Below are 21,981 nucleotides of genomic sequence, written 5' to 3' on the forward strand. Positions count from 1 at the left end.
AGAGCTCCATCAAAGTAGAGATGTTTGTAGTCAATGTAGCTAGATGGCAAGGTTGGTGTGCCAATTGACCAGTCAAGCACTATTAGAGGGATTATTATAAAATTTTAAACACAAATTCAAAGTATCTACACATTGATTTTTTTGTGATTTCTTTCCTCTGACTTTTTCTTTTGTAACAAACGTTTATCCAACCATTCATTGTCTGCAAAGGATGATTCCTGGTGAGTCTTATTCGAGAATCTTCTCCCTTGCTCTTAAACACCACTAAACGGTTAAATTTATACTTTTACTGTGATGTATACCCTGTGATAAACTGGCAACTTGTCCAGGCTGTACTCCCACCTCTCACCCTGTGACAGCTGGAATAGGATCTCCCCCTCACCCTGAATTGAGGATGGACTGATGGAAGGATAGATGGATAAGCAAAAAGTTCGGTATAGTCTGATACCTTAATGAGGACACATTTCAGTGACACTGATTTCCTAACTTTTCGTTCAGAACAACAAAGCTGTCGGCTGTTCTTGTACACTAGAAAGCTCCACAAAGCTCAGTGTAAAAGTCAAAAGAGACATATTTTTTAATTGAGCAAAATGAGAGTGTGTGAAGCGTTAATGATGCAAAGGAAATAACAGAAAACATACTTTAATTATTAGACATTTGTTTTTCAATTAGGGCAATTAAGATAGAGGAATTAAAATAAATAAATAAACATCCATATTACTTTATTATTATTTTAAGCATGTATGGGAAATTACGGCATCACAAACCAAAAAAAAAAAAAAAGACATACTAGAGGTAACTGTAAATTCTTAGCATCTTGAACTGTTGTGATTACAGTCCCAGTCTTTTCTCAAAGTTAACTTTTTTGGAATTCACTCTTAAAAAATGAGTTACCAATCTTAACTTCCTTTTTTGCTGGCCTCATATGCATTCCTGAGCATCTGTTGATTCAGTAATACTGCAGTATTAAAGCGGTTTAAACTGACAGAATCGTGAGGTTTTGCACTGTCACACAAAATATACTTTGTCAAGGTTTAGCGAGGATTCAACTGTATGCTGTCGCATATGAAATAACAAATCCCACTATGGAGTGCTCGACCTACCCCAGCCTGCAATTCAAGCTGCTATGAAAATTGTTACAGGGTTAAAGCTTACATGAAGCCAAAATGTGACGATGTCCATCCTGTTTTTGGTGTATTTACTCGAAATAACATGACAGACACATGTGTGTAAATTATTTGCAAGTTAAAAAAGTACATCTATAATATAAGTGCTCCCAACCTGGTTAGCCAAGAAAGCTAAAGATGTTCAAAAAACAATGGAGCATGTGTAGCTTGTTTTCATTTTTTAGAAATTATATCCCCTTTTAAAATATAAAAAACTATAAGACTATTTCAGAATCAATGCACTTTTTAAATATGATTTATTATTCCACCAGTAATGAATCTCAGTGATTCATTTATTCATTTCATTATCTGCCCATAAACATCCTGGTTCCCCAGGAAACACATGCAATTAAGGAAGAAAGATTATCTCAAGATACAGATATGTGATATATGTGATCACTCTCAAATCTATCATCCAAACCGTTCATGCACTCGAAACAACGATATTCCCTTGCTTCTTTGATATTTTACTGATAACTTTTGAGGCTCATTCTGTCTCTCAAATCTGTCTGAAATAATTTCCCTTCAGCGTGGATGCTGGCTTTCTCAGCACACTGCATCATTTCTGTCCAGAACCCAGAATTTCTAAAAGGATTTCAATCACTTCTTAAAATAGCTTTAGCTGTCAGGGCATTATGTGATGTGTTGTTAATAATATTCTATTCTTGTTCTGCTTTAAGAACACATTCATGTCTGGAATTCTAATGTTGATTTTGTATGTTTTTTTTATTTACTGGCTTTACTCGTAAAGCCTTTTGTAATATGATTGTGAGCATTGCTATATTAATCATGTTTAATGTTAGGATTTATATGCCCGATCCATTATGCAGATGTTAGTTATGATTGGTGAATGTGAGTGGCAGACCCATAATTCAATCAGGGGTGCTATCTACCAGCAAAGTAAGGCTCAAGGTTAAAGACTGAAGAAAACTACTGTGGAAAATCTTTAAAAGGATCACTTCGACAGCCCTGATGCATCAACTCTGATTGCTAAAATAGAGGAGAAAAAAAAGGTTTGATGAATGCCAGTTTGTCTGTGTTGTATACTGACATGTTTTTGCTTTGCTGAGTTTAATAGAAGTTATGCTGATGACATGTGCCAGGCAGTAGATAATGCCAACTGATGCAAGAACATGGACAAGCTGTCATGTGCTGTATATACTGCCTCCATATTCCAGTGCCCAAACTAATTAAACCAAACCCCAATCTCTGTGATGGGTTTTAATTTTAATCAATAATATATCTGCTATCTGGATATCTTTTAAAGCACATGTTTCAGCCTCTGATCACATGAATGCTGCTTAGCAAAAGCAACAGAAGTTTTATTAGTTTGGGGTTTTTTTTGTAATTTATTTATTGGTATCAATCCAAGTTTATTATTTTAAATAAAAGATGCACGTAGTGCACAATTAAGATGTGAAAAATATTACATTTCTTTAGATTTATTATTTATTGTGCATATGTTTAATTATATATTTATGAAGATTTTTAGAATGATTGTTTTAATCAATATTTATTTTAGCATTCAATTTCACACCTCTCCTGTGTGATAATGACAGATGGTGTTGCACAACTCTGCCATAAAAGCGCCTAGTTTCCACTGGCTGATTAAAAATATGAAAATAAATGGCCATGGAAATACTGGATGTGAACATAAATTTACAAATAGAAAAATGAACATAAGAAATTAATATAGTTTTAAAAAAACATATTTATTGTTTGTCCCTGGCTGTTTAGCTATTATGACCTAGTATATTATGTAAGCATTATTTTTCATGTATCACACTTATTTATTTTTTAATCTACTCCCCCAAACACCTTTATGCTGCCAAAACAGTTTATTACTGTGACAAAAGTACTAGTGCATAAGGGTTAGCCAAAGCATTCATGAATATGCGCTCATTACACTGTTTCTAATTTCTTTTCTGCGTGAGCCTTACCAAAGGTAAACTTAAACTGATCAACTGCCAGGTGAGGCATCAGTGGGAATAAAAGCCATATGCATTCCTTTCACACTTTTGCACAGAGAGTGATGCAAGGCAGACAAGCAGGTCCAGCTATTGTCTCCTAAAGCCCTGCAAATCTGCCAGAGTCCCCCACAGGCAGCGGCTGACTGGATTCTGCGCCTGTGACAAGCAAGTGACAGATCATCGCCGAGGGGGGTTAAATCTGTTCATAGAATAATATAGCATGACAGTCTCTCTGAAGAATACATCTAACGGCTCATACAACTATCACACCAACCAGGTTTCATCCCAGCATACTGTCTTTGTGACATCTGCAGTGCGCACCCAGTTAAAATTAACCAACAGCACACACTTGGGAGTATACCGGGGTGTTGAATGGAGGGTGAAAGGGGTCAGGGAAAACACTTTGCTACTGCAAAGATAGCACCGATAAATAGAAAGAGAGGTCCTGCTGCAAGATAAAGGACAGATACAGTAAACAGGTGAAAATGGGCACACCATGGAGAAAGCCAAGGGGCTCACGTAGCCTTTGTGGGTGGTGACAGCAGCCACAGCAATCCCAAACTCCATTGATACACTGTTAAATGAATTACCGTCAATTATTTTCATTTCCTTTAAAAATTTTCTCTGACAATCTTGGAAAGAAGGCTGTTTGCTTTCTTACCGGGGGTTAGATGAGAAGATCGATCATTAATTTCATCTGTGTGTGTGTGTTCAGTAGAGATGATGGATGTGTAGTCTGGCTTATTAAAAAGTCTTGAAGCGGTGAGAAACAGTATATAAGCTGCATTTGGACAATTTCAAACCTGTGAGGACAGGATTGTACGGGGGGGAGGGGGCACTAAAACATAGGGTTTACTTTCATTTATGATTAATCTGACATTAATTTCCTCATTAATTGACTTATCTTGTCTATTAAACCTAGAGCGTAATAGATTTAGTGTTAATTTCAAGTCTGCTGCTGCAAATGCTCTTTTTCATCTTTTTTAATGTCTGACATTTCCTACTGTTTATATCTTTTGTGCTAAATCACTGGTACTGTGGGCAACACATTTCGTTTACCAGTATTTTTACTCTATCTTTAAATGTGGGGAGATAGACCCGATATTTTAAGCAATACTTCCCAAACTGTCAGGATGTTCCTTAGAAGTAAACAATCAAAGCTATCTGTTAGTGTTTTGTGCTTCATCTTGTTGCTGTCTCAACACTGGCTGGCTTTCTCTCCATTAGAAGTAAAATGTTTAAAAGTCCATCTGCCAGCCTGTAGCTCTCCAGTTTCTGGCTCCCTGTAGACCTCCAGAGCCAATGCAGGTGCATTCCTAATGCCATTACTATCTGAAGGACAGATCAACACAGACATATTAAATCCTGCTTGGCTGATTTTTGCATTTTGTTTGCTCTCAATTAGAGACATATGCCACAAGCCCAAACACTGGCGCCTGTTTCATTGTGAACTTTTTCAGTTCCCACAGCAAAGTCTATGACCATACGTGCATCCATATTTAGCAGGCGCGCTCAGCCAGGCACTTTGTGAGCCCAGTTATTCACCCTTGCTAGCTGCTGATTTTCTCCTCTATGACTGTTGCAAATTTACTTTTCTGATAACAATCTGATCCCTGCACAGGATACAGCAAGCGAAGGGTGAGAGTGGTGCCAGAGCACTGTCCAGCATCTTGGGCCAAATCCCTTCCTTGGACCAGGATGATAATACTGATTTGATGAGCTAACGGTGCCTCGCAATTTTACAAATACTGCGAGAAATTATGAAAGAAACAATAGTTGTATCATCTGTAAACCTTACCATGTTGAGTTTGAGCTCCATGTTTAGGACTCCTCCACTGTCTAAAACGGGCATTAGGTTGACGGCGAACACGGCAGCCCTGTCCGGTGGAATCGATATATTTGGACCGAAGAAGACGTAGAAGTGCACAGAAAAGGTGTCCAGCTCATTGCGCAGAGTAGGACGGATCGGCCAGCACTTGTTAGTGTCTGCAGTCGGTGCAAGGTAAATGATGCTGTCTTCTGAGGTGTGCAGGTGACTGCTGTTCTGGGACAGGCTTGGCAGGGCTGCCATTAACAGTGTATCAGATAAGGAGAAACCCATCGCTGTTCCAAAAGACTGAGGCATGTTCATCGAGGAGCTGGGTTGTGCTTGGTCTTTCAACAAACTGGGTTTGGAGCAATCTGTTCAGGAAAAAAAAAGTCAAAACAATGCTGTTATTTAATTTACACTTATATGCACTATAAGCAACAGAGTCTCTATAAATGTTTGAGCTGGAGCTCTGTGTTTTAGATCCATGCTTACAGGCAGTGTTTACTGTTTGCTATTGTTCCTCAATATCATTTATTCTGTCTCTGCTCTCTTGTGACCCCCGACTGATCACCAAGGCAGCCACCCACCCTGCCTGTTAAAAACTCTGTCTGTTAGAAGGTGTTTTTTCTCACAGAAAGCATTTCATTAATGGGGATTAATGGGTTTTATATAAGGTCTTGACATATACGTAAAGCACCCAGAGTAAACCATGTTGTTGTTTGGCACTATATTAATGGAACTGAAACCTAATTATTTAGCTCAGCTGGCTTCCAGAACATATACACCAAGATTCAGTGCTGTGGATTGCCTCTAACTTGATTGTAGACTGTATGTTTCCCACCAACACATAGAAAATCAATGCAAAATGGTCACTGATGTCGAATGGCAAAGTATCATCCAATACCAACAGTCCCCAAGGGGAAAGGATTTCAAAGGCTTTTTAGCTCAACCTCGTTTGCATATTATTGTCTCGAAAGGGTTTGAAGTATTTTGATGTCCGTGCAGGCAGGTGGAGAACGCCTAAAAATACTGAATACTGCAGCTGCAGGTAACATTTGTGTAAAATCTGTAAAGCCTCGTAGATGGAGGACAAAGATGGAGCACTTGAAGAATCCTGAAAAAAATCTATAGAAAAATCTATAGAAGAAGAGGCAAATGTCACCCATCTGTCAACCAAAAGAGCCAACCAGTAATTATACCAGAAAATATGTTAACCAATCACATCATACATAATACAGATCATGATACATTCGGCTGTGTGGTGGCAGACATATTAACTTATTTCTGTGATGATATAGATAAGTCCACCTTTTGTTTTTCTTGGCTTTCTGTATCTAAGATGTGCATTCGCATTGTATTTATTCAGTCCTGAAATCGAGTAGGTTTTTAAATTAAGCTGTAAACCTTCTATATTGATGTCATCTTTAGGTCTTGGTGACCACTACAATTAAAGTAAAAGTCTCTTATTAAAGTCTCTTTTCATTCATTTAGATGGGCAGTTGCTCTTATCCAACAAAAATGGCTGCTGAGTGGCAATACTAAATGTATATACACAAAGTACTTCACTGTATTTGTGTGGGCGGCTTTCCCCCCTTTGATTTAGAGCATAACACATGAACCCTGTTCAGTTGTCTGCTGAGGACAGAAAAGCTGCAGTGATGAAATGCTTTATAAACAGCAACAATAAATAATAAAGTGCAACCTAGTTTTATCACACTTTGTATTACTAGCGACCGTGACACCTGTAAATTGGACCGAATTCAACTATGGGCACATATTTCTGAGACAGCTCATAACAACAATAACCAATAACAGAAAGAAAGGTGAGGACTCCAGATGGTCTCTTCCCTCAACCTGAGCTGTTCTCCAATTTAAATCCACAAAAGGTCAAGTAAGATCTGCCTGGCAGACAGGAGGAGAGACAGAGTGTGAATAATTAGTGTCTGTGTTGCCATAGTAACAAAGTGCACTGTACAGTGCCGAGCAGAGGGAGGGGATCGCTACATGGAAGTGGACGTCCCACAGATTTGTGAGCTATCCCCATTGAGGGAGCATAAAGAGTACCTCGGTTCTCCACAACCCAAAAACAGCATGTAGCACTTAAGGATGGTATCATTTGCCTCTTAGCAATCCTGCACGAATCACCTCAGTTTGGGTTCCAGTCTTTTCTTGAAGAAGCCTCTTGATGATCTGACTGTGTCTGGTATCCCTTATCCCATCAAACATAAACTGTCAGATGCATGAGCATTTTGGACAGTCTTTGAAAAACATTTTCCGATTTGTGCTTAGATAAGAGTAGAACACCCAAGATTTAGTCTTTTATGTGCATCTGAAAGCCATAATCCTCTATACTTTGACTGCATACCTTTGAATACTTGATATGGCATGCTGCAGAGATCCACTCTGAGCTTTTGTTTGGCCTAATTTATGAGGTAAACCACCCAAGCTTTTTCTTTTAAAGCAGCAGGAAGAAAAATAAATAAAATTGCAGACAAACTGCTCATGGATAAACACTGCAATTTATCTGCAGATAATAAGAAAAAAGAGAAATCCAACAGATAAACATCTAGTAAAGCAGTAAAATACTTTAATTGGCAAAATTGGTAAAATAGTTTAATTCAAAAACCTCACAGTGTGAAAAACCTTCAGTTCATTTATAGATCTCCGAATCACAATCCCAACAGGCGCTGAATATGTCGTGTCATTAAACATTAAAGGGTAATTTAAATCAAGCTATAACACCAATGCACAAAGACGTCTTCACTTTAAAATGTAACTGTAAATTTAAACAGAATACATTTTTTATTAAATAATTTTAAATCTCCATATCTATAAAGGTCAAATCATGAAATTTAGGGAAAACAGAAGGTAAGGGGTTTGTTTTTTTGTTTTTTTTTAATCAGCATCTCAATTTTTAGTTTAATCTAACTCAATTTTTTTTATGGCATTTACAGCGCACTTTTTTTTATTCTTTGCAATTGCTTTTCCAGCACTTGTCCAATTAAACACAATAGATAAACCAGGTTATTAAATATAAAACTAATATTGGTTTGCAATATTTTACTTTCATGAGTTTAAAATCCAGATAAAAAAATACAGCTTAATGATGAAATTCTCTAAAAGAAGAAAGAATATATGTGTTTTGTTATAACCATTTTATAAATTTTTTGATCTTTTAATATCTAAATTAATATAATGACAGACATTAAAGACTTTATTCAAATTTAGATGGAAATAATTTATTATTGATGAATGCACTGAATCTGAAACCGAGGAGGAACTATGCTACACCTGTGCATGTTCCCTCTTAAGTGGACCTGAAAAAGGTATAACAGGGACAACTACTCTGTCTGCAGCTGTCTGTGTCTCCATTCACAGCTGAGCACCATCCCCATCTTCAGATGCTTCATTAGAGCTGCTTTTGTAGTCCTTTCTGCCATCTGTTGTCTTTACTTAAAAGCATGTTCAACTGGGCTGAAATCAGGGGAATGTTACAGCTATTTAAGAACATTACATTTCTTTGCTTTTAGAAGCTCTTGGGTTAGTTTGCAGTATGTTCTGAGTCAATATCCCTCTGTGGATCACTTCAGTTTTGCAGCATTTGACTGAATCCCATGAAAAAACAAAACAAAAGCTATATCACTATACACTTCAGAATTTGTTCGACTACTTCTCATCATCAAAATACTGCACTGACCCAGTTCCACTGGCACCCATGCATGCCTATGCCATCAAATTGGCTCTACCATACTTGACAGATGATGCGGCATGCTTTGATCATAAGCGCTCCCTTTCCTTCTCCATACTCTTCTCTTGCCATCACTCCGCTAGTAGTTTGATTTGTATAAAGAACACTGGTCCCGAACTGGACTGGCTTTTTAAGATATCTTTGAGTTAAGTCTATTGTGGCTTTTCTATTCTTGAGTGTTCCCATACTGAGATAAACTACCTTTTGAAGTTGCTGACTACTTCAACATGTCTTTGGATCACATAAGGAGCTCTGTGAGCATCTACCAAGTGCAAATACCAATTCAAGTACAGACCTTGTATCTTCTTAATTTACAGGGAATTAATGCGGATTTGGGTTTCACCTGGCCATGACACTGCTTATCAGTCAGCTGTCCAATTATTTTTAAATCCATAAAAAGGAGTGACTACGCAAAGGAATATTAATTTAAAAAATGTCTATATGGTAATTCGTTTATGGTTAATGCAGTGTTATTATTAAAACCCCTGATTTAAAACGAAAAGTCTAATCTCAGTCAAACCTCAGTTGCGACATTATAAACTGTCAGTGTCTAAAGGCAGATTTCCTCCAGACGTCTGTGGGAAATCTGCCTTGTAACTTATGACGTAACAGGAAACGCTTCTTAACCCTGCGATGTAACCTACCAAGTCATTTAGTTGTTGTGAGATGTATTGACCTGATGTGTACCATAATGTACATGTGTAGTTACATTTTTCATAAGATTAAAAGGGGTTTCCAGCTATGTTGTAAGTTACAACAGATTTCCTGCAGAAGTCTAAATCAGGCTTTACTGATCTATCTGAATGACCAGAAGCAAATAGCAGTGAAAGTTATGTAATATTAACCAACAAAGTCCATATTCTGACTTTATGACTTTTTAACTTCAGGTCTGAAGCTTATTGAAATGATTGTAATTGAAATGATTTTTTTATGTGTTTATAATGTGGTTTTTCTGATATAAATAAAGAACACAAATTTGCTACAAACAACTGAAATTAACATTAGCCAGAAAATATGGCAAAAAAGCATCACACTCACCTGTGACCTGCACCCCGATGCGGAAGTAGACGTCAGAGTTACTTAGATATCTCTCCACCAGGATATAATACCATTGCTCCCAGGCAGGTACAAGGGTGACTAATTCACAAGGGTTCCACTCCCTGCAGTCGAGGGCACTTGAGTTATGCACTGGCGGTGCCCGCGCTCTTATCTTCAGCACCACGGGACAACTGTCACTACTCTTGTTCTTGGTGCTGCAGTTTACCAGCTGAACCTTCACCTTTGATATATAATTGGGGATGAACACTCTGCACAGGCACACATAAACACATGTTTTAGGCATTATACCACACAATAAAATGTAGACCTCTACTGAGTAAACATAATGTAAGTCAGCTTTATTGAAATAATTGTCTTTTAGATTTGTTGAATGTTGTGTATCACATCTATTCCGCAAAGGCTTCTATGTTAAATCTATATACTATATATTTTATCATGAGAAAATTAAGATAAGGCTTCAATAAAAATATATATAGTATTATAGTCCCTTCATATCATTTATGCAGCACTCATAATAGCAGCTTTCCTTCCTTTAGGCACCATCGCAAAGACCATGGAAAAAATGAAGATTAACCTTGGAAGCAAAATCTTATTATTCCACTCAAAAGACTCAAAGTAGGTGAAGTTGATAAAGGTGTGCAAACTAATCACACACAGGAATTGCATCTTTTAAAATGAAATTGCAAGATACATTAAAAAAAAACAAAAAAAACCTCATAACTTAAGAGGCAGATGAAGGATTAGGCTGGGGAAGTGTTATGCTGCAAAAAATAAAAATAAAACGCAATTTTCTCCTGGTGTCTTTTCTCAAAGTCAAGCCCCTGTCAGGTTTCTAGGAGCCCACGTAGGTGACTTACTTATAAAGTGCAGATCTATTATGGACTGGGATCATCTGGTCAATGAAGTATCCAGGGTAAAGTACTGAAATCCCAATCAGCCTCTGAACAATGAGCTGAGGCTGGAACAGATACTGGCATTCCTCAGACAGACCCTACAAAGATAAAGCAGCAGTTGTTCAGATTGTATTTTTGTGGTTAACTCACCAATTTTTTTAAAAGCTGGTAAAGAGGAGATTAGATATCATTCAGACCGACTGAAAATTCCTAATGGACTGTGTGCATTAAGCCTGTCAGCCTCCTGGATTAATATCATTCCGTCCTCCCCCTCCCTGCCACACAGCGTAACATGCACCCACTATTTCACTTGTGTTGTTCTGAGCCATTAATGCTTGATGTGCATTACTTTGTGAGATGAGCCGAGTAGACAGACTGATTTAGAGCCAAGAGACCGTGCATTAGTTTCTACACATGATGTGCTGTAAAATTTGTTTGTAAAATGAAGAGAAGCCTTTTGCACCTGATTCAACAGGACAGGTGTGAATGCCAAATTAGGCCCTTCGTTTCTGTCAACTGATCATTGACCCCTCCTGCTCTCGAGTCACAATTACTGTGGCATGTCATTAGTCTGGAAGCTGCTGGGGTGACCCTTTGATTTATTACAGCCTGTCGCTTGGACATGCACATGCACCTTGTGCTTGAATAAAAGCTCAACCAATGTGGGCTTTTGAGAGCAAATGGTTTTACACTGTGAGCCCAAACGGTTTTGATGTTCAATAGCTTTACATTTGACCTTCTTCATACCAAAAGCGATGTGGGCATTCATTCATTTTCCACAGAATTTCACTCTTGGCAAGATGTTAAAGCCTCTAAAACTCCATTAGAGCCATAAAGCACTAAACCTCCCTAATGAAACCCTGTCTAAATGCATTATTTTAGCTCCTTCAGTCACAGTTGCCCACCGAGACGATGTAATTTTAAGGTTCGCTTTGGAATATACAATATACAGTATGTCAAAGTTTATCAGGTATACATGGAGAGCTGCAAAAAAATAAAAACCTTTTAGAGCTTGTGTTCTCAACTCTGTTCAATTGTACGCTATTGTATTTGAGTCAGCAGTAAGTATTGTTGTATTGCTGCTGCACTGAATTGACAGGACATAGTACCTGTCAACACATTCTCATCCCAAGGTGTCAAATACAACGGTTTGCCACTGGCATCACAGAGATAAGCAGAAAGCTGTCCCCTCCCTTGGAAAAGGTGTAGCATTGGCCTAGAGGTTTGTTAGCAAGTAGACCGTGGCTTGTACCTTATTAGGGAACTTTTGCTGACTTGTTTTCTTTTGGTTTTTCTTCATTTGCACTCACGTTTTTATCTTGTATAGGTACCACGACTACCTGTTTAAGTTTAGAAGAACGTTTTACAAATGTACCTCTTCACAATATTAGCCATTCATTTATAAAAATGCTCAAGGGCATCCAGTGCGCTCTATAAAAAGGGTATTACAGAACTCCAATTTTGCTCTGTAAAGAGTAGCATATTCTATTTGCAATAAAGGACATTTCAGCAAATGCAGTTATTCTCTTTGACTCTGTGTTCAGTTGCTAAATCCTTACTTACTCTTAAGATTGGTATTAAACTGAGATTGTTATAAATGCGTCGCACATCTCCCTTTTCTGCTTGCATTGCTTCCAATTGTGTCTATTTTCTAAAGGGAAAACATCTTGGTTGCTAGAAAATTGCTTCAGAAAGCAAAATTTTAAAAGGTTTGTTATTTCCATCTATAGAGTGTGTCATTGGAAGCTGGTCACATTTGAGCCATGGTGGCTTATATCCCCAAATCCCCCAAAACAAACCAATTCTTCTGTATATGTGATGCTGCTGGCAAGTTCTGATTATATTTTTGATTGTTGTGTATTTCAGGTGCACTTTTGCCAGTCAGTGGAAACCACAAAGCACAAGTAAACACCATGCCAGTGACACATAAATTCCCTGAAATGGAAATCAGCAGGTGTTTATGCAGCCAAAAAGGAGAACACGATGAGATGAAGAAAAACTCTCTGACACTGTTCAGCCTCTTTAGGTTCTGCAGCACATACTGGAATACTAATGCCAAGGATCACTTACATCATTTTTATTTAATTTTTTTTTTTCCCATCACAAAGGGGAGTTAAGCAAGCATGAAGAAAATGATTTAGATATCATTAGAGTTATGATACATAACGCTCTGACACAAATAAGCTTACATTTTACCAGTCATAAGTGGTGAATGATGTGTAGCACAAACATGATGCAGTCTTTTCATTTACAGCTCTAAACAACTGATGCTGGGTGCAGAGGGGTTTCTATTTTTCACAGCGTGGATGTAACGCTGGCAATATTGGTCTAGTGGTTCAGTACTAAGAAAGATTCATTCCGAGTATTTGTTTTCAGTAAAGCTGTAGGAATTCTGGTGTTTATTTGTGATAAATGTGCAGGCTCACCTTGACTGAGATCTTGCCTTCATCCTTGGGTAAATGTGCCGCCAGGAACCAGTCTCCAGGGAGAGGGCTGGTCACGTTGAATGCTCCTGTTGTACGGTTTGGAAGAGTCCAGGTCAGAGTCACAGCAAAGGACCCTGGGATGACTGTATCCCGAGGGAAGCGGGTGTACAGGGGGTTGATTACTGGAGGAGCCCCGGACCTGAAGTACCTATTAATCACAAAGCCACAGTTCAGCCTCCTTAGGCCTAATACAGTCATAAACAACAGGAACATCTGCTAAATATTAAAGTTATCCATGGGAACAGCTAACAGCAGAAGTACAGCTGGCATCCTATACACAAATAAGAATCACAGCAACAAGTTCTCAGACCACACGTTTATACGCCAGACAAAGATTGTTTCAAGCAAGGAGTTAATTTATTCAGCACATATCCATCTTTGACCTTTCTTTTGATCTCAGCTATGCACCTGTAGAGCATTGACTGTATCGCGCACAGTTATGACACCACCACACTGACAATCCAGACAGACAGGCATATAAACACCTGCCAAAGCACTCAAAATGGTCTTTGTTCTGGTTTCTGCTAGAGCAAGTGATTCCAAGGCCATGTTTCTGTATGACAAACACACACACACACTCACTCACAGCTGGTACCGTTTCAGATACAGAACATTAATAATAAGCTCTTCATATCTGAATGGAACAAGCGCGTCCATTATTTCAGACGCTATATCACTGAGACACAGGAGACTGACAAAAATACATAAAGCTTCATACAGCTAACGGCTTTACAGTTTCTCCTTGCGTGTAGGCTATAACCCCTTATTTTTCAAAATGTATTTAAGATGCTTATAATCAGCTGGAGAAGAAGAACACTTCAGTTGGAGAACAACAACAGAACAGTGTTAAGCCAAACTCGGTGTCTTACACAGTCACATTGCGGTTCGGGCAGCTGTCTCCAAACGTGCCCCCTTGCTCCTTGAAGGTGATGAGATTCCATACGGCCATCATGGTGTCGTCAGGCACATTGAAGTGGAACAGTTCCACACTGGCGAAGGAGTTGAAAGCACTCAGCTTACGAGGCGTACGGGTGAAGTATTCAGTCACAAAAAGGCAATCTGCAGGGAAGAGAATCAGAGGAATGTGTCCCAAAAATATTTGTGATGGTGGATAGCCTTTAAGCCTTATCAAACCATTACTCTGCTTTGTCACAACTAAAAGTCACTTTCAACATACTGATGTGCGCATCATGTTTGGCATGTTACCAGATTAGTTTAGAATGTTACCAATTTGATCTGGTAACATTTCTTTTCAATGCATACAAACTATAGCTGAGGTTAATGGAAGTTGCAAGAAAATAAAAACGTGACCTAATAATGGTATTATATGAAAAGTCAGGTGATCAAAGTGATGTAGTGTCCAATGCAGGGCACTACATCACAGGGTGGAAAACAGTTTTACTGCCACTATTACTTTAAAGTAACAACGTCCTATAAATCTTGAAGCAAAGTTGCAATGAAAAGATAGACAAGACAGGCGGGTGCTTTGCTTTACTCTGAAGTGCAGTGGTAGGTTTGAGGAAGAGAAACTTTGACTCAACTGACTGAACATCCCATATGCTTTGACTCATGGTTGTAGCTGGGAAACTTAAAACTAAAAATGACATCCATACTGCATGCTACATACTACAGAAGGACTGCAGAGTGTACTATTATAATCTATTAAATGTGTTGCACAGTGTAGTATGACCGCTAAGATGCAACACATTTACCCTGGATTTATTTGTATGTTCATGTATTCAATGTATCTATAGCTCCACGGACATTTATGGTAGCCCATGAAATAACTGTCAGCACATCTCAATTAGGAAAGCTGTGTGCTTGGAACAACCATCTCACTAACAGACCAATATCAACATCGTTGAAAGCATTGAATCATGATTAAAGCTGTTGCTTACAAAGAATAAATATTTAATTATGAACATTTCCCAATATGCCTGTACTATCACTGCTGTGAGTAGAGAGCAGTTTTAAGGTGACTCTCTGTAATGACTTACAGAGTTTCACCTCAGAGGCAGCAAATTATTTCTTTAAGAGGTAAATAATCAAAATATGTGATCAAAAGACTTTTAACTCCTTCAAAAGAAGCTGCGGGAGACGGATATATGCAGGCTCACTCACGTCCTGCATAATGTCAAATCCTTGGATTACACCCGCCAAAGCCTCTCCATATAAATGCAGCAGACAAGCAGCAGGTGTAATCTGCCACATTACCTACATGAGCTGGGCTGGCATCAAGCACAGCCAGCGGGTGGGCAAAATCTGGGGGAAATTGTGCGCAAGTCACTTAATTGCTACACTAGAACATAAAGCGTCTTTTAGGCGAGGCGTTATCATAAATATAAACTCAAGTAGGTAGAAAAGAAGGCAGCAGATTATTACGGGAATAATGCGGTGGCACTTTGATGTTTCACTGGAGGAAAATGCTTCCACTTGTGGCGCATTCGCTTTCTGCGTGTCAGCCATTAAAATTGCAATACCTGTGGTGACATTGTTTGGGTTTTCTTTTTGTCTCACCTACAATTTGTACAAAAATATAAATAATTTCACACCACTGTTTTCAGAATACAGTGAATAGGAGCCCGGACCTCTAAAATGATGACAGTAAAATAACAAAACAAAACAAAACAAAAAATGATAAATAAAACGAGTGAAAAGGCAATGAGGTGCAGACGTGTAAAGAAATAGGTTGTCTTGAATGCGCAATACTTTCTTATGTTTGCGTAAAAGGAGCAAAACAGCTCTTTTCTGTTCTTTTCTCCCCCCACGACATTATCCACTCACCTATGGAGGCAACCTTGAATACTAAAGATGTACTACGGAAGCCGAAACTGAGAAGAATGAAGTGGTTTGCTGTCAAGAGTGAAATCCTAATCCCATACAAAGCTCCAGGTCTTTATTTGAGCCTCATTCCAGCCTTTTGCTGGACTGTTATCTCTGGTATATGTGAGCCTTCTTTACATTAAGGTTCTTCTTTGCCCTTTCATTAACAGACTGTGACTGGGGTCACAGCCTGAAGTGCTATAACTCAAAAGGGTGAGTTTGGCGCTAACAGTGCTGGAGTCTGCAGTAAGCCTACAGTCACTGCTTGGCTGATTAGAAAGAAACAGACATGATTTTTTCTTTCCATTTACAGATTGCAGCTAAGCCCACAAAAAGTGTAGTTACAGTGGATGGGTCAGAAAGAGGTTTAAAAAAAGAAGCACATGTAGAAGTAGGACTGTGAATGGTGATTACGCTATTCAAGAGGAATCCTTAAATCAGAATTAATTGCTAATCGTCACTTTTTCCAGGTGTCATAATCTAAGGTACATGAAAGCCACCATTCATCATCAAAAATACACCTTCACACAATCTCTAGATCACTAACAGAGGGTCAGGGCTGTCACAGCGGGTCAAGAGATGGTAGAGGGAACTAAGAAAATCAAACTCTTCCTTTTTTAAAACCTTTGCTTATTGTCATTTTGCCTCTTTACTGGCACAAACTAAAATCTTAGAGGGGTTTATAGCCAAAGGATTTTAAAAAATCGTTTTTCCTAAGCATAGCTTTTAATCATCATTTTTATCACAAGTTAGTTAATATTTAAAGCTTGATTTTGCTTATACGTGTTAATTGCATCAGTGTCTTGCAAGTACTGAATATCCTGAAACAGGGTGCGTTTCTTTGGCAACTGTCACAGCCTCGCGTTTACATTTTTATAGTTGTGATTTCCAATGCTCTCTAATGTGCAAGCTATACAGAGGTGGTTACCGTCACACTTAATTGACAAGACAGGCTACGTGTCAAACACGTCGAGATCTCAAGATCTGAGGTTGTTGTGACAAAATGAATACAGAAAATTAGAATAATGAACTGACATATCTATTTTCAAGCTACGCGTGAAAAGCTCCGGGCTCGGTGACACTCCAGCAGCCACGCACAGAGACTTCACTTAAGTCTGAAGGTGTAAACATGCCAAAATATCTAAATATGCTTGTTTGTTTGCCAGCCAAATAAAGACGTTTCATTTGAAGATAAAGGCAGCCGAGTGCTTACAGGCTTTCTCATAGTGTGGTTCTGGATTCAATAATCTCTTCAATGAGCACCTCCCTACCACTGTTTTACTCTGTTAGAGGCTTAATATAGACATAATCCTGCTTTTTGTCATCTCAACATGGGATTTATCCATTAATACTTAGCTGGGCTGTCTTTAAACTTTATTTTTTGGAACAGCAAAAAGTAATTGCTGCTTTTCGAAATTCCTCCTCCTCTAGCAGATTTTAAAATCTCTCTCAAAAAAAAAAAAACAGCTGCTAAAGATCAACCATCTGGAACAAGAGCCACTAAATGACACCAAATTTAATACTGGCCAGCGATAAAGTCACATTTTGAGTCAACACTATTCTCTCCTCCATCCTCCTCACATCCACCTACAGAAACAAACGCCTCGAAGATAACACGCAGCCGTAAAGATTACTGGACCTTCCACTTCCACAATGGGAGATGCAGACACCAGAGATATTAAACATTAACAATTCATACACATCTAAACATGCACAATCTGCCTGGCAATCAAGTGGGTTAACATAAATTATTTTATGGTAAAGAATAAGCTCTAATTCTCTGTTGTCTCTGTTTTACTGAGATATATCCAAGAAAGCAGGGGAGGAAGGGTAAAGTGGGTAAACTGGGCTTTCTGTCTAAAGCCAAATATGTCGAATGAGTTACTAGAATTGATAAAGCAAAACAGCAACAAGTCAGACAGACCTGTATGGTCCTTAGTGGCCACAGCCAGTACAGTCTGTGCTGTAGGTATGGATTCATTGTTATCACGCAGGGAGATTTTTGTTGCACACCTCAGTCTTGAAGCAGCAAAGAAATTTTCATAGATAGACATTTAAAAAAAGAAAACAAATCAAGGAGGATACGCTTAGGTTCTTCTTTTTTAAGGAAACAGATAGAGAGACATAATAAGAGCATGCTGCACTTTTCATACATTTAAAAACCTAAAAACAACTTGATTTTACAAAAGTCAACTTCAAAATTCTCCCATTATCCAGTTAAACCAGTTTAGTCCTCATCTCCTATCAAAGCAGGTTAAATTTAAGACGGGAAACAAGAAGGTTTGACTTAACCTTTCCCTTTATCCCATTACTATGGTCACATTTTGTAGTCAGCCGTGCCAGCGTGCACTAACTTGGCTTTGAGCCTTCACGTCTCCGCAAAACGAGAACAAATGAAAGGTAACAAGAGTCAACACGTCCGGACTGATCGGTTTTCTTGTGACCACATTTAGACCTCCGTATCGTAGCCTACAACCTATAGGAGCTTCACTCAGTGCATTGTGAGCCATAATTAGCAGCATCCTTCCCCATACGTAACGTAACCGAAGCAGGTCCGTGTTCGTGAAAACCGTTTTGTCAGTGGCCGAGACTGAAAGCAGCAGCTGTGGATGTTTCGGAGACTGAATTGAAGCCAGAGACAGGATGAGATGCTGCCGCCGCTGCTGGGAGGATTTCAGCACCCCGACAAAAGGAACAGCTCTCCGCGAATCAAAAGCAACACTCACTGAATGGAAACTCACCTCCAACAGCGCAGAGATAGGTGTAAACAAGCAAGAGGAGCCTCGGAGGGCTACATCCTGAGCCCAGGCGCTCCAGTTGCCACATCGTTAAAAGCAGAATATTTTGTGAGGGGCTCCAGCCCGAGTGCAGTTCTCAGACGCTCTGCTGGTCTACATTTTTTCAGATATTTGCCAACGACCAGCTGTTTGTGCATGACGTCATTCAGACGACGACGGGACAGCGCCTCCTCTTTGGCTTTGATTTGACAACCTCAATATGTCGACTTATTTCATTGGACCTCCGGCCCTGTCAGTCCGGCGATAGTGCAGACGTAGATTGCACCACAAGGATTCACACTTCGCCGTCCGGGCCACCCGACACGGGCACGAGTGAGGTGTGAGGCTGCAGCTGCCCCTCGAGCCTGCAGCCTCTTCTGCCAGGACCCAGGACACAAAGTTGGTACTTTGGAGGAATGGAAGACTTCATCTCATGTGGTCGTGCACAAGCCTCAAAACTAATAAAATACGATTTCCAGCGATTAATAAATTCAAAGCAACTAATTTGGGTTTCTGTTAGACTAAAAAAAAAAAGTAAAAATGCAGCAACTCCACGTGTCTGTCTAGTTTTAAAAAACTAGCAATATACATACTCCTTAAAATATAACATATTACGTGAGCATAAATAAAATGAAAGGCTAAAAGGGTTTATTTTAATGATTCATAGTGGGCTCAATTTGGGCCTCAAATATAAAAGCAGTCAAACCACAGTTAACAAAGCACAAGTGGACAATGAGTCATTACATTTATCCAGTGAAAAATATTTAAAAGTGAATGAATACACAAAATATACTTGAGGAGTTTGAATTTTTCATTTTAAGGATCACGTGGTCATCGGGTGACGTGTTTGTCAGACAATCATCATGCTACCACCAGGACACCAGCATTAAGAATGACTCAGATTTTTATTTCTAGGCCATGGGGTGACATGAATCATAAGTGTCCCAGCTGATTTATTGGGATTGAGTATAATTGATCTGTCATCAATGAAACATTAAACTAAAGCACTAGAGCTGAGCTAAAAGAAAATGTGTGGAGGGTAAGAATGTCAAAAGAATGTTACTGATGTGCCCAACAAGATGTAACTCTACTCATCTAACACTAACTCACAAAGACTTTAATAAATCCAACGCACTGGATGGGTGCCAGTCAAATTGCCTAGGGTTTCATTTAAGCAGCAAACTATAGAGTACAGAGTAGTTGAATTACGTTTAAATTCATTTATGACTAGTACACAAAACAAATATTTGCTTTTTTACATCAGGTAGCTGGCATAGTTTGACATTTCACTGATCTAAAACAGAGAAATCCACTTTCTTCTTATCCTTGACCAAATAAAAGTCAAAGGTTTGACTATGTTACAGAACAAGGTGGGCGAGAAACAAACAAATTCAACACTGGAACCTGAAGTAATAGTGATTGTGGAGGAGCAGAGAGCTAAATAGTTACATATTCTTTAGTTGAAGATTGTATTCAAACTACAATCTAAGTAAAAACTGAGTGCAGAGGTGTAAGATATGCTATGCAAATGTGGTTTCTTATAATTACTTTCATGTGGCGATGGAACAATGCAGCAAATAATAAATAAAAAAATAAAATTTAAATCTTTGGTTTGTTGCTATGATTCAGTGCAGTGTCTGCTGCAGCCATAGTTTACTCTGAAGCCTTCCTCAAAGTTCGAAAGATTGCCAGACTCCCTAGATACCACGACCCACGCATGGCAACCCACTGTGTATGGCCGGCCTCTCTATGAGGTACCACAATATTCAACTAAGGTACTGTTCTGTTTCACTGCGACTGACTGAAACTGCCTCTTTTAAAGCCGGCCTTTTCTTCTTTAGCCCTTTCAATGCATTTTGTTTGTGAATGCGCTCTATACACAGACTCGATTTAGCACACGGGCACAGACAAGATGCACAGCACTCACACAAAAGAGACACAGGAAAGTATATGCTTATGGTTATCTAAATCAGTGCTGCCAGTGGCCAGGTCATGAAAAATCTGCCTCTGTCTTGGAAATTATCCCAACTACCTCTTATTCCTTTGAATCCTAGGAGAAGCTCACATCCTCAGAGGCAAAACGTTTCATAAGTTTAATTGCTACTGTAATTAAAAGTAGTTCAAGTCAGTAGGAAAGATCACTAAGGCTGTAAATAAACAGCTTCAACAAAAGCGAGTGCACACCTGTACCACTTATGTATCACTTACATGTGAAATGAGTCAAAACTGGATCACCTTGCAGTAACTGCATTAACAGACCTCACAGTACGAATTCAATCCAACAAAAGTCACTACACCTTTCATTGTGGAAATTTAAAGCTCATACTTATTTATTTTTTAATAACACTCTCGATCCTTTTTATTGTGAACGACACAAACATTATAGAAGCTCCCGGAGAGAAATAGTTGAGTCTGTCTTTTCCAGAGAGAATTGTTATTCTACATTTCTCTACTTTCTACTACAGAGGTATTCTGATCCAAGCCAGGCACATACTTGAGCATTTCATAGTTTTTATTTTTTAAGAACACTTGTGTGAAACTCTTTTGCTGTGCGCTTTGAATTGTTGTCATGTTACACTATTCTTCTTCTGGCAGGCTTCTGGAGACAGGGAATTATCTAGTTCACGAGAATTCATGGTGCAATCTACAAATGTCACCTCTCCAACACCTTTTGCACTCACCAATAACATCGAACTTTGCTTCACTGTCAGGACAATGATTTCAGTCATTGTTCCAGGCCAACATCAGGCCAAACATGCCGGAATCGATCTGAGCCAAACAAAGCTCTCTAGGTCTCATGTGACTAAAGAATTTGCTGCCAATATTCAAGCTACTCTTTATGCTCTATAGCAAAGTTTTATATTGCAGTCTTGTGTCCTTTGTACTAAGCTTTTCAATGGAGACAGATTTCTATTGAAAACCCCTGTGCCAAGGCTGAAGCACTTGACCATCTGTGCTTCAGTGCTAGATTGTAAGTGGTGCATTATCTGTGGAATCATTCTAGGATGACGGCTACTGCACCTCTGATTAGAGTTATTATGCCTAACTCTTATCTTCCTGATTACTGTCACAACTGTGTTTCAACTGATTTTTAGTTGGTCACTGAATCAGATTTTTAAAATTCCATCAGGTGGTTCTTCCCATGAGGAACCATGGTGCAGACATGGAGATAGACAAAGGATATGTCCAAGAGTCGACTTACACATGAGTACTCACCTTCATTTCAGTATTTTCTTTTTAACGTTTGTG

The 21,981-nt window shown here is 38.9% G+C and overlaps 1 protein-coding gene across 1 annotated transcript in view; it reads right to left on the minus strand.

The window, feature by feature from the left end:
- The window catches only part of tmem8b (transmembrane protein 8B), a 37,587-nt gene extending 18,408 nt beyond the window's left edge, over positions 1-19,179 (minus strand). Inside the window, exons 1-6 of the mRNA XM_040050713.1 lie at positions 18,697-19,179; positions 14,002-14,191; positions 13,073-13,280; positions 10,611-10,744; positions 9,733-10,001; positions 4,935-5,317 (exon numbers count right to left, since the gene is read on the minus strand). Coding sequence (XP_039906647.1) covers positions 4,935-5,317; positions 9,733-10,001; positions 10,611-10,744; positions 13,073-13,280; positions 14,002-14,191; positions 18,697-18,781 — 1,269 coding nt within the window. The 5' untranslated portion in view covers positions 18,782-19,179. The remainder of the gene's footprint in view (positions 1-4,934; positions 5,318-9,732; positions 10,002-10,610; positions 10,745-13,072; positions 13,281-14,001; positions 14,192-18,696) is intronic.
- Positions 19,180-21,981: the final 2,802 nt, after the last annotated feature.

The sequence above is a fragment of the Simochromis diagramma genome, unplaced genomic scaffold (assembly GCF_900408965.1).
Source record: "Simochromis diagramma unplaced genomic scaffold, fSimDia1.1 OVJJ01000131.1, whole genome shotgun sequence".
Taxonomy (NCBI): domain Eukaryota; kingdom Metazoa; phylum Chordata; class Actinopteri; order Cichliformes; family Cichlidae; genus Simochromis; species Simochromis diagramma.